Below are 17,477 nucleotides of genomic sequence, written 5' to 3' on the forward strand. Positions count from 1 at the left end.
TTCAGCTCTTGGAGGGGAAAGGGTATTAAATGCACAGCGGCTTCTTTACCACCTCAGCCCAGAAATGATGTGTGTCTCTCATCTGCTCAAAGTCCATTGATGACGCCTGATCCTATGGTCCCACCTAGATACAAGAGGGGCCCAGAGACCCTTGCTCAGCAGACTCTGCTAGGGACAGGAAGGCATGGATTTGGTGGACAGTTAACTTCTCTACCAGAGCTCCCTTCCCTCTTTCCTCTTGCCCAGCTCCATGCCATGTGCATTGGCACATTTGCTGGCATTGCTCAGTCCACCCGCTTCCTCGACTGGCTGTTTATTTCCAGCTGGCCTTGTCCACATTTGAAATCCACATTCGCCCTGTGGACTAGAGTTTCACATACAAGCAAGATGCAACTGAATGAGACTAGAGAGCTTGTTGGCTTTCAGTCTTGTCTATGTGGCCATCCATTAAACATTCTCTGATTCCCGAAAGTGTCCACAAGGAGTAATATACCCTCCATTTATCGAGGACTATGCTGTGATTTATAAATTATCTGCTTACAGTAACCCTGCAAGTAGCTTTAATGATCTCTTCTTTATCATCAAGAAGATGCAAGCTCAGAGAGGTTCAATAAGTTTCCCAAGAACACAAGTTAGGAAGAAGTGTCTACACAGGGCCCAGGTTCTACGACTCCAGTGAACTCTGCTAAAACCTCCTTGAGGACTCTGTTTGCAGAGTGACTGTTAGGTAACATCACTTATTTTTAGCCGAATAAACAACTCATATAACCCAGTTAGAGTTGGAAATTAATATGGCCTCTCCAGTTACACTTGTAATCTTGTTAAACTTGTAATCTTGGAAGGTTACAAGTTTATACCTAGAATCAAAAGACCCAACCTCAAGCCCAGCAGCTGGGGATAGCCGAATGAGCAACAGAGTCAGAACCAGGATCCTGGTTTCTGCTTCTGCTCTTTTATTCCGCAAACCCTGACTGCATCCCTATGACTTAAACCAGTGCGTCTCCATCTTGAATGTGCACAAGAATCACCTGGGGCTCTTGTTGAATCAGATTCTGATCTAGAGTGTCTGGGGTGGGGCCTGAGATTCTGCGTTTCTAACCAGCTTCCAGGTCATGCACGTGGTGGCCCTGACCACCGTCTGAGGAAGGAGGACTGAATTCTGAAGATTTCTGTTGATTCAGCTCAGGAAACGTGACATGAGGCCCACCGTGTGCTGGGCCATTGGGACAGAGAGGTGACTTTCTTCCTGTTCTTTAGCTAGTAGATGGAGCACACTTAGTCTCGTGTGATTGTGTATTGAGTAGTAAGTGCCCTGACAGTGGGGAGCACAGGCCGGGCAGGAGGCCAGTGTAGGCTGTGGTTGGGGAAGTCCCCATAAAAGTAGAGTCTCAGCAAATGCGTGGGGTCTTCAAGGACACATAGGATTGTAACAGGTAGCAACAGGAAAGAAAGCTATGCCGGGGAGCAGGGACATCATGTACACACACGGTTGCATAAAGTCCCGTGTGGTCAGAAGACCACAGAAATGTGGTGAGATTGGAGCACTGAGCACATCTTGAGCTCTTATGACCTTTGATCTCAGGGAATCTGTTTCTTCTTTCAATAGGCTGCATGCCCCTTGGGCTGTGACATACTGTCTCCTCACCACTGAATCTCTAGTGCCTGGCACATAGTAAGCATTCAGTTAATTAGCTATTGAATAAATAAATGAATGAACCATTCTTAACATAGACAAGTAGACAGTAATAGTTTTGGGTGAATGGATCTGTAAGGTGAGTGGATTGGACTAGATGATCTATGGACCCGTCCACTCTCTGCCTGCCATGGTGATCACTGTCCTTACTTCAAAGGTAGCACACTAGTGATAACAAGTATAGATTCCAGAGCCAGGTTGCCTGGTGCGTATCCTAGCTTTTCATGACTGTGGACAAGTTACTCAGGCCTCAGTTTCCTATCGGTAAAATAGAGATAATATTTCCTACCTTGTAGATTGTTATGAGGAATAAATGAGTTAATACATGCAGAACTCTTAGAACAGTATCAAGTCCACAGTAAATACTCTGTAAGTGTTCCTGCTACTATTGTTTCTGGCCTGTGTCAACTGTTAGGAATGCTTTTAGCTGCAAGAAACAAATAATCATGTGGTCATATTCTCTTCCACCTCAGTTAGCTTCTCTCCTCTCTCTCTCTCTCTCTCTTTCTATGTTTCTTTCTCCCTCTTTCCCTCCCCCTCTCTCTCAAATGCAACCACTCAATTATAGAACATTTTTGTAAAATAATGATGACAAGAGTTAACACACTTATGGAACTCTTATTAATATGCTAGGCACTTTGCTAAAGACTCACTACCCACCAGTGAGGCTGTTACTACAGTTATCTCCAGTTTACACAACAAAGGCTTGGAGAAGTTCAGGAAGTTGCCCAAGGTCATAGTATTCTTAAGTGGTGAGCTGGGATTTGAACCCTGATCTGTCTAGACTCAAATCCTATGCATGTAGTAGTGACTTTGCCAGAGGAAGCTTTATGCATTAAAAATCTAAAGACATCATGCCTATGCTTAAAACTCTTCACCAACTTCCCATATCTTTCAGGAAAGAGTCTATATTCATCAACCTGGCTTACCGACCCCTTCTTTTTTGTTCCCCTGGCCACACTTCTGACCTCATCTCTCTCTCTCTCTCTTCTCTTGTCTTCCCGATCCCCTTGCTCAATGCTACCCTTTGACTATCTGCCCTTGAATTCTTGCAGAACCTTGGTACATTTGCCACTCTTCCACTAGACCCTAGTATGTACTGATTCCTCTGCTCAGAATACCCATCCTTCTACTCACTTTACCCATCCAACCCCATAGGTCCTTCAAGACTCACCTGAGACTTTGCTTTGCTAGGAAACTCCTGATCCCCTTATGACTGGTCATCACCTTGTATATCCTTCCATCACAGCAGTCATCTCCTGTGTAGTTTCTGTCTCTCTCCTTTTCTGCCCAATTCCATTCCCCAGAGGATGAGCATCTTGAGGACAGGCACTGCACCTTCTTTGTCATTCAGTCCAACAGCCTAGCACCGTGCGTAGCTAGGCACATAGTAGATACATAAATATTTGCTGAAAGAACTAATACATTAATTAATTAAAGCAATAATTTTTAAACTGAAGTCAAAAGTTTCCTAATGAGTCCATGAATGGGCTTTGGGGAAGGTAGAAATTCCTTGAAATAAGGTGCAAAATTTTGAATACTTGTGCATTTTTTAAGTGAAAGAATTCAGAACCTATATCAGATTCTTAAAGCAGTTTATAACAGAGGCCAATTTAAGAACCACTGAATACCAGGGGTGACCCATGTAAGCCAACACACATTCCACAATGTCTTCTGGCCAAATAATCTATTTCAATAAAACTAAGTTATACCGATTGTAAGACTCACTTTTATTTTATACAACACTAAGAGGAATAACCAAAAAGTCGGACACACTGCTAAGATGCTATCAGTTTCAGAGATGATAAAACATGAAAATCAAAAAAATATGGTAGCCTTTTTGGGGTTCCATCCTTCCTTTCAGAGGTGCCCTTGCTCTTGCAGAGGCCCCTGAGATGGTATGGTAAGGTGGGTGGAGCAGTGCCCCACAGCACAGTTCATCTAGGTGGACAATCTCAACTCTACTGCATGCTACCAGTGGAATGTTGGGCGAGTGTCCTTGCCTCCCTGAGCCTCAGGGGCCAACTGGGGGATTAACTAAGACAGTGTTCATAGAGTGCCTGGCTTCTAAAAGGCTTTCAGGGACTGCCCCTTCCCTTATGCCAAGACATAGGCGTGGAATAAGACCTCAGCTAACTGAAATCTTTAGGAAATGTGAGATTTTTAGGTAATTAACTATTCTACCTGAGGTTTCCCAGCTTTTCTACCTATTCTCATAACTTTTGAAAAATGCCTCACTCTATTTGCCTGCAATTTTGCGTAGAGTACCGGCCACTGAGCTGGAGATAATGAGGTTTTGTGTTATTTTTCCCCATGTCTGTTTTCCTCTGTGTTCACGGCGTCTGCATTGCTTTTCATTGTGAAAATAGATAATCCGTAATGCTTCATTTTGCCTTCCACAACAAATTAATCTGTTCCTAGTGACAAACTCCCTTTTGGGTTGTTTGTGTTGCCCTCACTCCACAGCCCTGCACAGGAGGAAGGGCTTTCTGTTGTCCCCTTGTCCTTCTGGAACTCCTGGGTACACTCTCTCTGCTGAGATGTTTGGTAAACACTGAGACATTCCTCGTGACTCCCATGGCAGGGAAAGTTAAAATCTCAGACCACGGTGGATTTATTTGGAAGGTGTTGATGTGTCTCGCAGGATGGGATTAAAATATTAATGTTCTTTCTCCCCACCCCATCCCTTTCCTGTTGTCTAGTATTCTTTTTGCAGATGTTAAAGGATTTACCAACCTCTCCACGACCTTGTCTGCTCAGGAGCTGGTCAGGATGCTCAACGAGCTCTTTGCCAGATTTGATCGACTAGCCCATGTGAGTTGAATTTAATTCCCTCCTAGTCTTTCGAGGGAGTGAGGGACTGCATGTGGAATTAGGAAAGAGAAGGACGCAGGCTTCATCACCAATGTCATTATCATTCTGCATCCTGTCCCTGGGCATGGATCTCTGACCCTCGAACATTTTGGGGACCAGTGTTAGTTATTTACAGGTCTCGGATGGGAGATTTGTCAGATTAATTTTCCCAATTGAGAGACAGCTGGTTGAGTGACAATTAAACTGAAGTCCTTTTTATCTGCTTTCTACTCCCCCATCATTATTTCCCCCTGCGTGTGGCCAGGTGCCATCCAGCTGTAGCCTCAGTGTTGGTTCATGCAGTGATGGCTGCCTGTAGTTTCCCAGCCAACCCCAGCCATCTGGAATGAATTAGCCTATTCTCAAGAATCAGTAATCTACTAGACCGTCCCACTACCATTTTGTTTGACCTAACTTAAGAGCTTTGTTTTTAGCCAACAAGATGCTACCTTTATTTTTCAGCTGACTTGATCAGAGCTGAAAAAGGAGAACAGGTCAAAGGAGATGGCCATTTGTTATCAAAACAGATTCCTAGTCCTATAGCCGCTCAAGTTAAAGAGGAATATCATTGTCACACTGCATCTTAGAGGGGTCTCTGGGTTCAAATAGCCGTGACTTACTTTCCTACGTTGTAAAGAGTGTATCTTAGTGTCAACTTCACAGGCTGTTGTGAATTTGGAGTTTGGAGGCAGGGAAGAATGTATACTGTCTCTTTTTATTGTTGCACCAATGTTGGTGCCAGTTACACATGGTTGTTCTACTTCATATTATGTTCTGAATACTTCTACTCAAAGATGCTAAAATGAACAAAGATGGTCCTGTAATGAGAACTGACAGGTGTGATCACGGTCAAGTTCTATTGTCACAGTAATCCCCACTGATCTGGGGAAAAGGTCGCTAAGTAAAATTTAATCCACGTTGTTCAACCAACATTTATCGAGTACATACTATGTGCCAGGTTGTATGCAAGACTCTGGCAAGACAAAACCAATCCCTGCCCTTGGGAAGCTCAGAGTCCGGTAAGGGAGAAACACAAATCCATAATAGTTGCAAGACAATGTGGTGCCAGCAATAATAGGCACAGAAGTCCTGGTGGACAAAGGAAGGAGCAGTCAGTGCTTGGGGTGGTGGTGGTGATCTGGCGGCACCTGGAGAAGAGGCTGTATGCAAGCTGGGTCTTGAGGAAGAGCAGGCGCCTTCCCTGTATCAGATTAGACAACGAAGCATCTTTTAAGTTGAGCTATGGTGCAAAAGCAGGGAAGTGTGAAAATGTGCTGCTCGTTTGGGGAACTCTAAGCAGTCAAGATTGCTAGAGCATGAAGGGCATGGAGACTGTAGCGAGAAATGAGCTTGAAAGGAAAACAGAAACAAATCTTGGGGGCCACGGGGTGACATTTTAAGGAATGTGGACTTTGTCCTGTATCCCAGGGTTTTCACCCTGGTTATGGTATACATGGTTGGGGAGAGGAGCAAGATGGGGGTACATGGGCCATCGATCCCAGTGGGTGCAAGAAGCTATAGTCCATCTTCTGGGGTATGAGTCTTATTGAAAGATTTTAAAGAAAAAAATGAATATCAAATTAAGCACAGATAGATGGAGTAAAATTATTATAATTTTGATAAGAATAGTAGACATTCATAAACTGCCTGGTGTGTGTTACGCGCTGTGCTGGTGTTTTCCCTGACTTACAGTGACCTAATTTACTTCTCACAACAAACCTACCAAGCAGGTTCTTTGTTGTTTCCATTTTATGGAATGAGGGACGGAGGCTCAGAGGAGTAAAGTAACCTGCTCAGAACCACTGCTAGGTTGTGCATCTGTGACTCAGGCCAACTGAGGCAGGTGCTTGCTCTTGAGCACTAAGCAATGCCACAGGCATTTTAAGGGATCGAATACAAGATGTCAGAGATGTGTTGCTGCCCATGCAGAACAGCTTGAAGGGTTAGATGCATGGGATTTCGAGTATGGGCTGGACTTGAATGTACTTGTGTAAATTCATTCTGTTGAGTCTCAGTTTCCTATATGAATTGTATTGAAGGATAAATGAAATAAAACATGTGAAATATCTCTTAACACAGAAGCTGACTCAGACTAAGTACTCAGTACCCATTAGCACTCAGTAATTCCTGGTCTACCCAGCTTTCCTACCCCACCCCACCCCGACCCTGAGTGCATGAGTATTTACCACTCTAGGGGACCTCTCTGGAAAATTTTGAGAAACTCTGCCAGTGAAAACAATTCTACTCATCTTGGAATGAGGAAACTTACTTTCAGTGTTTTTTGTTCCCCACCCTAGCCAAGCCACTTAATCGAGTCACAGACTCTGCTTCTGTGTAAAAGGGAGTTGGACTGGCCCCTTGTAGCATCTTTTAGCATCAAAATTCTGTGGCTTTCTGATGATCTCTGCCTGCCTTGCCATGATGCTTTGCTTTAGAGTTTCATTATGTTGCACATTGGAGAGAACTCACTTCCCGTGTCAATGGCATGTGCTTACCCGGTTATTCACTGCATTATTAAAATGCAGGAAAACTTCAAAGCCTTCTGTTAGAGTTCCTGTTAGTGTGATAGAATTCCACAGTGCCCTGTGGTTCAGGCTGCTCAGAGCTGAGTGTTATTGACCCTTCAAAGTGCCCTTAGCCAACTTTTAGTAACTTTCGGTCTTTGATCTTTTTTTTAAATAAAGTAGTCCCTATCTACCCCTCCCCCATCCAAATTAGGAAAGAAGAAATAACTATTATGAGGCTTTAAAACTGTAAAACAACATATTTACTGTTATGCAATTGACGTCAATACATCTTAAACCTTTTTCTAAATTGCTGACAAAACTGTAAGCCACCTAAATTATTGTTGTAAAGAACAAATCCAACACGATGGAAAGCTAATCAACAGATTAAAAAGAATGAGAGCTATTCGTATATTGACATAGAAAGAATTTCAAGACATGTTGTTGCATGAAAAAAGCATGTCTCAGACCTACAGACATAGTATAATAGATTTATGGCTAAAGATCATGAAAAATAGTAAGTATATGTAAACATATAAGTGTATACGTGAATGCACAGCAGCCATGAGGAGGGAAGGGAGACCAGATTTCCGGGGTGTAGTGTCTCTCTAGGGAGGGCTGTCCGAGGGGACTTATCTACCGTTTCATTTTTGCTAGGACAATATACTCATGTGTTACTTGTGTAATTACAATTAGGTAAGCCAATATAAAAATTGTCATGATTTTGGGGCCAGCCTGGTGGCACAGCAGTTAAGTTTGCACATTCTGCGTGGCGGCCCGATGTTCGCTGGTTCGGATCCCAGGCATGGACCTAGGCACTGCTTGGCAAACCATGCTGTGGTAGGCGTCCTACATATAAAGTAGAGGAAGATGGGCACGGATGTTAGCTCAGGGCCAGTCTTCCTCAGCAAAAAGAGGAGGATTGTTAGCAGATGTTAGCTCAGGGCTAATCTTCCTTAAAAAAAAATTGTCATGATTTCTATTATAACCCTTTTTAAAGGACATTAATGGCACTAATATTTTCATTCTGAGAGTCTCTCTCATATTTTATTGATTTTTTTCCTGATTACTAGAGCAATAGTTGTTCTTTCTGTAAAATTCAAACATCAAAGATGTAAAGAATACAGGAAGTATACATCCCTATAATCCTGCCCCTCCCCAACTGAAGAACCATGTTTGATTGCTTGATGCATATATCTCCTAATTTTTATCTGCGATCTACATCTATGGTTTCATAAATTCTCTGGATTTTCATAGCAGCAAGGCCATCAAGATGGCAGGAAAAGGATCACGTTAAGACCAACTCAGACCATTCAAAATTTGCATGAAGGCCCTCACTCTGCTTTCTTCTCCTTTTTCTAAATTTTTTTTTTCAAAACAACGTGCTTTCTTAATAAGAACTTTTCAAAGCAGTTTCTGGTAAAAAGAGGTTGCTCGGATATTACTGTCAAGTCATCTGACAGCTCACAAGAATTGATGAAAAATGTGTCTGGAAACTGACAGAACTCGACAGATAAGACATCTTTCGTAGACACATATATTTATATTTCTTTATATTTCATATATATTTATATTTCTTATATATGATACATATTATATATGTATATATACATACCATTTATTTTGGGCCCACAGTTTTTCAAAGAGGCTGACAATTCCACTTTTTTTTTTACAAGAAAAATGGATGGTGGACATGAGCATCTTCACCACAATGTTGTATGTCTGCTCCAGAAGAGTAATAAACCATTTTACACAAGCTCCTTCCAAAATGTATTTTTGTCAGGAGATCTCCCATTCTGGACTTTGCCATAATTTCTGCAGTTTTGTAGAGAAAGAGCTTGGAGTTCCAGAGTCAGACAGATGTGGATGTGAATTCCACTTCTGCCTGCTAACTTGCTGCATGGAATTCACTTCCTTAAGCTGTCTGTGAAATGAGACAGGACTCCGAATGTGGTCTTGAGGACTAAGCAAGACAAATGTAATGCATCTGCCACATCGCCTGGCACATAGTATGTGCTTAATAAATATTACTTCCTTTCCCTACTTAAATTTTTCCAAAATGCTTTCATCTCTGCTTTCACGGAAAAAATCACTGATTAGGGGTTGGTGAATATCACACATGATTCAGATCATTACTTTTAGCCGGCTCATCTGTGGTACAGGAAATTTTTTATATTTCTCCTATTTCTCATCCCAAAATTTCCATGTTTAAAAACAGATGTAAATCCTACCTACCCTGCTGTGCTCACTGTTATTGTGAAACTCAAAGGAGGAAAGAAGCAAGAGACGGCTCTTTCCAGGTTGTCATTGTCATTGCTAATTGATGGCCATGCTTACTTTGCTATGTGTTAAGGACAGGATGGGTTATTTTGATACGTGTCACATATGGAGAATTGAAACCCGTATATCAGTGGCTTCAGTGACTTATCCAGGATCAAACAGCTGGTAAATTTGACCAGAATGGAGCTGTAGGGTTCTTAGACCAAGGCATTTTCCACTCTCCCCCTTTCCCTTCTCCCTCCCATTGCCAACTGGGGGGCAGGTCTCCCTGATGCACCAGACTGCCATCAGCCTGAGTCACTCACAGCAGGCTCTGCCCTGAGAGAAGGACCATGTGCGGATGCAGTGTGGCTGATGGAAATTACCAACCCCTGCCTCCCAGCCTCCCTGCAAAATAAGAATAAGGGGTTCCATCAGTGGTTCCTAATGCTCCTTCACAAACAAATATCGGAAAGTTTTAACTCTGGTCGTGAGATGAAAATATATACATATATCAGCAATGTAGTGAGTTTTAATAATGCTAATTTTATTAGTTCAAAGAACTTTCCTTTATTCTAAGAATATGTCTTTTTGCTTTTTGGTGTTAAGAATGCCCTTTGTGTTATAACGTGATGGGGCTAGTCGATGGTGGCTGGGTTGTTATTTTTGTTTGTTGATGGATTTTTTGTATTTCCTTGGCATAATACAAAAATGAACCCTATAGCAGTTTCTCAGGCCCTCTGGGGTTTTTTTAACGGCTGTCCTGTGAACTCCACAAATCTGGAAACTGCCAGACCAGTGAGTCAAGTCCTCTCTACGTTTCATTTTGGCCATGACACTCTAGAGGTCTGAGAAGAAACAGCTGGAGGTCTTGAGCTCTCCTTATTGATCAGATCTCATCAGCAGCTCTCTTACAAAATTAGCTGCACTGAAGCAGCCAACAGACAGGAACCTGAAACTCCTAAAAATGACCCTGGGACAGCCATGCATGCTGTGAGGTTCTGAAGATTGCATCTGTGCCCCTTTGGGAAGACTGGCAAGGCCCTGGAGATCTGATCCAGCCTTGGAAGCACCACAGCCAGCTCTGATTCTCTTTTCCCTGTCTATTTATTTTTCATTGGGAAAGTGATTTCAATCACTTTTTACCCAAACATAATGGCCCAACTTTTGATGAGATTAGGAAAGCAGGACAGTTTTTTACAGCTTGGCAATACAAGGGCATTTACTGTGTTGCTGGAATCTCAGTGGGCCCCTTTCCATCTGCAGCTCCCTTCTCCCGCCCTTGGACGCTCCCGAGGAGAGCCCCTGACCCACAAAGTCATAGACCCATAGGCTCCTAGGGCTTCAGATCTAGAAGGCTCCTCAGAGGTCATTCAGTACCACCCACTTATCCAAGAAAACCAGAAGAGAAAGTCCTCTGCCCATGATCACAGATAGAGATGCAAAAGATCTTAGATGGGAGTCCAACTCGTTATCACAGAGACAGGCAACATTGATTCGGTGCTCCATCTGCTGGACCCTGTACCAAGCCTTCACATGCATCATTTTATTTCATCCTCACAATCACACAATGAGATCCTGTTTTTATCCCAATCTTACAGATGAGGCAACTGAGGCTCAGAGGTTAAGTAACTTAGCTAAAGACACACAGTAAAGATGTTTGATCCTGGGGCCGACCAGGTGGCTCAGCGGTTAAGTGTGCACATTATGCTTTGGTGGCCCGGGGTTCACCAGTTCAGATCCCAGGTGTGGACATGGCACTGCTTGGCAAGCCATGCTGTGGTAGGCGTCCCACATATAAAGTAAAGGAAGATGGGCACGAATGTTAGCTCAGGGCCAGTCTTCCTCAGCAAAAAGAGGAGGATTGGCAGCAGGTGTTAGCTCAGGGCTAATCTTCCTCAAAACAAAAAAAAAGAAGATGTTTCATCCTGTGCAGTGTGACTCCTTGGCCAGTGCCCTTAGCCCCTATGCTCTACTGCCTCAAGTTTTCTGTCGTCTAAAACCTGCAACATCTAGCCTCTTCCCGTCCAATACAAAAGTATGCACCATTTTCTTGGTGCTTGTTGCTCTTTGAAACTTTGTAAGAATTGTGTCCTCATGATTCTAAGTCCACCAAACAAGCAACTGTGCCCTACTTCTCACCTATGAAATGAGGATAAAAATTGTACCCACCTGTTAAGGTTGTTGTGAGGGTTACTCTGTTTAACATATGGTGTATCATAGGGGTTATTATTAATCATCCTTGTGTCAGGGACAATGCTTGCCTTATGATAGATGCCCAATTGATGTGTTTTTCTGTCAGTGAACAAGTCCATGAATTAATAAATGAATAAAAGTTTGTGTAAGACATAGCCCCTCCTTTTCAGGTGCCAATACCCTAGTTGGGAAGGGCCTTAAAATAGAGTTGAAATAGTTGATGTCCCTAAGTGATTTGTTCTTTTAAGTGCTTATTGTTGAGCTAAAGGCTGTTAACAACTGTTAATTCAGAGACACGTCCTGAGAAGAAAGACATTGATGAGGGCAGGATTCATAGGGGAACACTGAACCTGCATATTGGATGCCCACTCTTCGCCAGGCCTGTTCACATGATGGGGATTCAGATCAGAAAGCTAGTGCATGACAGACCCGGGAAGTGTATCTGTTGTGCTCAAAATCCAGTGTTTTTCTATGACTCTGCTCCACCTCTGAGCCATTCAAACCCCTATTTAAGGTACCCCACTAATTTCCTAGGGAGAGAATAGAAGCGCATTTCGAAGGTAGGTGCCCCTGACCCCAAGGTGCAGACCACTTGGACCCACTCCCCTTGTTCCCAAGCCTTTCTGAAGCAATTACCTGTCCATTGACTCCATCCTTTCTTCTCCTGCCCTGTTCCTTCCAGGAGCATCACTGCCTTCGCATCAAAATCCTGGGAGACTGCTACTACTGTGTTTCCGGACTTCCTGAGCCCCGCCAGGACCACGCCCACTGCTGCGTGGAAATGGGCCTCAGCATGATCAAAACCATCAGGTAATTTGGGATCTCCTCCATAACACCTGGCCTTCAATGGGCATCATGGGAAAGACAAACCACCCACCTATCCTTTGCAGTAAATCATATGTATGTTGAAAGGTGAAGCCCTTTGACTTATTTCACAAAAAACTGCTTGCCCATTAATTCTCCTGTAAGAACCGATGCACCTGCCAGCTTCATCATGTTCTAGTTGTACCTCACTTTTAATTATCTGTGTAACAAATTTGTATTACAAATGTCCTTGTGGGGATACAGCGAGGAACGAGGGGAGTGTCATGCCCACCTCCAGGGAGGTTACAGTGTATGGGGAGAGATGGATGCATCGACAATTTCAGTATGGTACCAAAGCTCTGTGAAGAATCAAATCTGGGATGCTTGTGTCAGTAGCGGAGGAAGAGCTAATTCAATCCGTGGTGCTGGGGAGTGTTCTCCAGAGTAGAGCCATCTAAGCTGTTTCCTGAAAGGTGAGTAGACATTAGCCAGATCCTTGAGGTGGGTGGAGAGCTTGGAAGACAGGATGGATGTGTGCAGAACTCGGGATGTGCTGCAGTGGCAGCTGGTAGAGCCTGGGATGAAAACGGTGGTGACAGATGGACCATAGGCTGGGAGCGGCCATGGCCTGCAGGACCTTCTCAGCCATGTTAGGGGGTTGCACTTTATCCTAAGGCCAACAGGAAATCATTAAGGGCCACAACCAGGGTTGACTTCGTGGGTGTGTGACAAGTGCTTTTGGCTTTGGTCAGTGTATCTGACAAATAGAGGCTTAATCAAGGTGGGAGGAGTTATTGAGGTCAAGGACTTTGGAACTAGAATCTTTATGGCTTTGGAAGAGAAACTCAGTGTTGTCAGAGCTCCCCTCAGGGTTCCAAAATGGTTGCAGAGCTTCCAAGCATTGCATCCTCCCACAACCACAGCAAAGACAGTAAAGAGAGGATACATGGCTCATGCCTTCATCTTTTATGGGAAGAAGAGTCTTGCCAGAAACAGACCAGAAGACGCTCCCTGTGAACTTGAACCTAGGTTGTATGGTCTAGCAGGCGTGTGTGTGATCCTTGAGCGTGTCAGTATGGATTAAAGATCAGCAAGGACAACAACCCCTGAACTTCCCACCCTCAGACACACCCTGCACTGCAGGCTCAGCTCCCCTGCTGGTTCTCAAGACCAAGCCTGGAAAGGGCAGGAAGGATCTAAGCAATTGGAGCCTCCCTTTCTAGTTCCTGCCTCATGGCCAACGCAGTGTGCTGGACTCTTTCTACTTGCTGACAGATCCCCGACTTCATTCTGGTTTCAGGCAGATGTCTGTTGACATCAGGAAAGGTGGTGTAGACCCCTAATTAAGAAGAGGACACAGAAGCCCTTTCCCTAAAAATGATCACACTCAGTTGATGTGAAACTGCTCATTTCAATACTGAGCCTGATACCTCACTCCTGGTACCTTGGCAGACCCTCAGGGTCCCACCTCTGGAACCAGCCCATGACCTGGGCCCAATCAAGGTGGCGGCATGCTTTGCTATGAGGCGTAGGATGAGAATCTAACCCTTCACCACCCCTAAGACCAAGTAGGCAGGGGGAAAAAGAGACTGTAAATGTCCCCACTGCTGCTGCCCCCTCTTTTACAGAGATGCAGAAGTTCCTTCCTCTAAGGACTGGGGAGAGAGGAGCCCAAGAGTTCCAATCCAGAGGTCCCTCTTGGTCAGCCTTCAGTAGATAGAAAAGGCTGCTGAAGCTTCTTAGCTGTTAATTTGGACACTTGAGTTTTGTCCTGCAAACCAGGAGAAATTGTGATAACATCTTGACTGGTGTCAAGGGAGGCAATAGGATGGACACCCAGAGGACCTGGTATCTTATACCAGCTCTACAACTCATGTCAACAGCTGTGTGAACATTAGTCTGTCAGTCAATCAGTAGATCAGTCAACAAATAATTTGTCGAGCTCTCCCATATTTCAGGCACTGTGCTAAGCCCTGGAAATACCGTGAAGAACGGGTCACCCAGGAGTCCTTCTCTTGCCCGTGGGTGTCCATTAGGAAGATCATTTGTAGTTGTTGTCTATGAAATGAGACATTTGGACCAGACCAGCTCTGAAGTCTCTGCCAGTTCTGAAAATCTGTGATTTATCAACCATGTAAAAATCAAGTTTAAGTAGGAAAACTTCCCATAGCCTTTTTTTAACATTTATTTTCTAATTTTAATTCTTTTATCGAGGTATAATTGGCAAATAACATTATATATATTCAAAGTGTTCAACGTGATGATTTGAAATGTATAAACATTGTGAAGTGATTACCACAATCAAGTTAGTTAATGTATCCATTACTTCAAATAGTTATTTTTTTTTTGAGAGAACACTTAAGATCTACTCTTAGTAACTTTCAAGTATACAATACAGTATTATTAACTATAGTCATCATGCTGTACCTTACTTAGATCTTCAGAACTTATTCATCTTATAACTAAAAGTGTGTGCCCTTTGACCAATGTCTCCCCATTTCCCCACCCCTCTATCCCTTGCAACCACCTTCCTACTCTCTGTTTCTATGAGTATGACTTCTTTTTTTGATTCCACATATAAGTCATACCATAGGGCATTAGTCTTTCTCTGTCTGGCTTATTTCACCTAGCATAATGCCCTCCAGTTTCATCCATGTCACAAATGGCAGTATTCCCTTCTTTTTAAAGGCTGAATAAAATCCCATTATCTCACATCTTCTTTATCCATTCAACCACAGATATTCCATAGGAGTTTGTATCTTAAGCTTGTGCAAAAGATGTGCTGCCGAGATGGCATTGCAGAAGAAATGAACATTGATTATCAAAATGCTTTAAGATCCTTACAGCACCATCATTTGTCTCTCAGGAGAGGACCTTATCCATCCTGACCATCTGAGCCAATTGAAGGTCCCCTTTCTGAAGTTCTGGAGGGAGAGTGAGAACTGAGATTTGGATAGGCTGAAATGACTCAAGGGCTGTCTTTCATTAGTTTATTAAGGGCTGCTTTTACTCCTTTAAAATAAGACAATTCAGTAGGATATTTTTTTCAACTGCCTGAGTCAGAGTCTATTAATACTCGAACAACTCCTTGATTATAATGTAGGTGACTTGAGGTCCAGCATTAATTGTTCTAGTTAACAGCACAGCGTGATGCAGAGGGATAAACAAGAGCTCTGGAATTATGCGAGACTCGGTTGCCGTTGGCTCCCACTTCTAGAGTTTTCACTTTTACCGTCAAGTATTGCACCCTGAGGAATGACTGGCAGACAATATTTGCACCTGAATGTGTGTGGAAGAGAATCCCAGTTACACAGTCCTATCAAAAAATCAATCCTCTTAACCAACTATGGCTAACACGAGATCCAGTTTTTCTTTCAGCCTCAAAGGCTCTTGTTCCAACCAGAAAACTCCACAGAAGCCATAAAGTCCAGAACAATTCATAGTATTATGTTGCACGTGTTGTAACATAATGTCAATATCAATAAACCATTTGTTGACTGGTGTCCCCAGATCAGATGGCGGTCCTGTATATTTGTCATCAGAGATGGATGCCTGTTTGAGGTATTGTTCCCAGCTTGTCAGGGTCTCTCCTCGTCCCTCCTTCTGGCACTTCCTCAGAGTTGGAATCCCAACAGCAGTCCCCAGAGTGCAGAAAGGCAGTGAGAGCCTGGTGCTCTGATGCTGACGGTGAGACGGCATCTGGATCTTGGCTCTCTGAGTCCCAGCAGCTCCAAGTTTCCTTGTTTGGGTGAGATTTATAATTCTTCCACAGATGGCAAACCAACACTCAAAATGACCATGGTTCCTGCTCACTGATCAGTCCAAATATGTGATGGAGGTTCTCCTGCAGCCCAGACGGTGGAGGCAGGGTGCCGAAATGAGGAAAAGCTGGGACTGCTGCTAGTTAGAGCCTCAGCAGGTTTCACAAGTGAGCGATTATCAAGCACGAGCAGAAATACAGCATAAGGGAACAATTTTTCCTGTCTATTGTCTTTTCCTGGGGTATCTACAGGGTGGTCCTTTTGACCAAGAATCAATGTTTTTTCCCTAGAAACAAAGGCATGAAAAGTGTGCCATCCTAGGTGTTAAGAATGGCAGATGCTGCATGTGTACGAGTGTGTACATAATGTGTGTATGTGTGTATATATTGTGTTCATGTGTATGTATGTATATGTGTGGTGTGTGTGGAGATGTGTGGATGTATATGCATAAATGTGTGTTTGTATACGTGTGTATGTGTATATGTGTGTGCATGTGTATATTTGTGCAAGTCTATGTATGTGTGTGTTAAGCCCTGAAGCAGGCCTTGATGATCACTACTATTCTAAATTCAGACGCTGGAGTTTTAGTGCAGGGATAGTTGGTGACCTTGTAAGACATCCTGGGGCTTCATCCCTCAGGCGATGGGAAGTCACTGACACTTATCATAGGAAAGTGTCATGTTCTGATGTGGCCATGAGGCAGGTAACTGTGGAGATAGGTAACACTCTCTCCAGTTGACTCTGCATGAGAGGAAGCAGAGGCACAAGGTTGGGAAATATTTTTGTAACAATCCAGGGGAGAGAAGTCAGGACTTGAAACAGAGCAGCAGCTATGAAATAGAAAGGAAAGAGTGATAACACCCCAAAGCTGAGACCCTGAGAGTCCCCCGAGAGACAATGTGTGACATAGAAATTTAAATCAAACCAAACACTTATATGGGTACCATAAACTTAGTTATCAGTTGACAATGCTCCAAGAACTGAGGACAGGATTCCACATTATCAAAGATAGAGTTTGTTGCTGGCTGTGATCATGGCGATGTTCCCTGAAAGAGAGACTATCGTACCATAAGGTGACTAATGGGGAACGTGCTGAGTGAACAAAGGGAGCCCTTGAGCTGAGGTCAACTCACCGAATCTGGTCCCTGCTTCTTCCTGTTGTTGGGTGTACGGCTCTGGACGAGGGTGATTAACTTCTCGGAGCCTGCATGGCCTCTTCTGTGAAATGAGGATCATAAAATCCAACCTCAGCGTGTCCTTTTGAAAATCCAAATAGACAGCAGGCATATTATGACCATAGAAATATTTTTGTAAATGTTGCAGTTAGGGCTGAGTTTTGACACTTGAAAATTTGGCTCAGTTAAGTTACGGAAACCTATTCCTTTCCTTATGGCTTCTGTTCTATTT

The 17,477-nt window shown here is 43.5% G+C and overlaps 1 protein-coding gene across 1 annotated transcript in view; it reads left to right on the plus strand.

Annotated features, from left to right (window-relative positions):
* Window positions 1-17,477, plus strand: part of ADCY8 (adenylate cyclase 8) — a 215,681-nt gene that overhangs the window by 85,388 nt on the left and 112,816 nt on the right. The window contains exons 4-5 of the mRNA XM_046642315.1: window positions 4,396-4,507; window positions 12,188-12,315. Coding sequence (XP_046498271.1) covers window positions 4,396-4,507; window positions 12,188-12,315 — 240 coding nt within the window. The remainder of the gene's footprint in view (window positions 1-4,395; window positions 4,508-12,187; window positions 12,316-17,477) is intronic.

The sequence above is a fragment of the Equus quagga genome, chromosome 16 (assembly GCF_021613505.1).
Source record: "Equus quagga isolate Etosha38 chromosome 16, UCLA_HA_Equagga_1.0, whole genome shotgun sequence".
Lineage (NCBI taxonomy): Eukaryota > Metazoa > Chordata > Mammalia > Perissodactyla > Equidae > Equus > Equus quagga.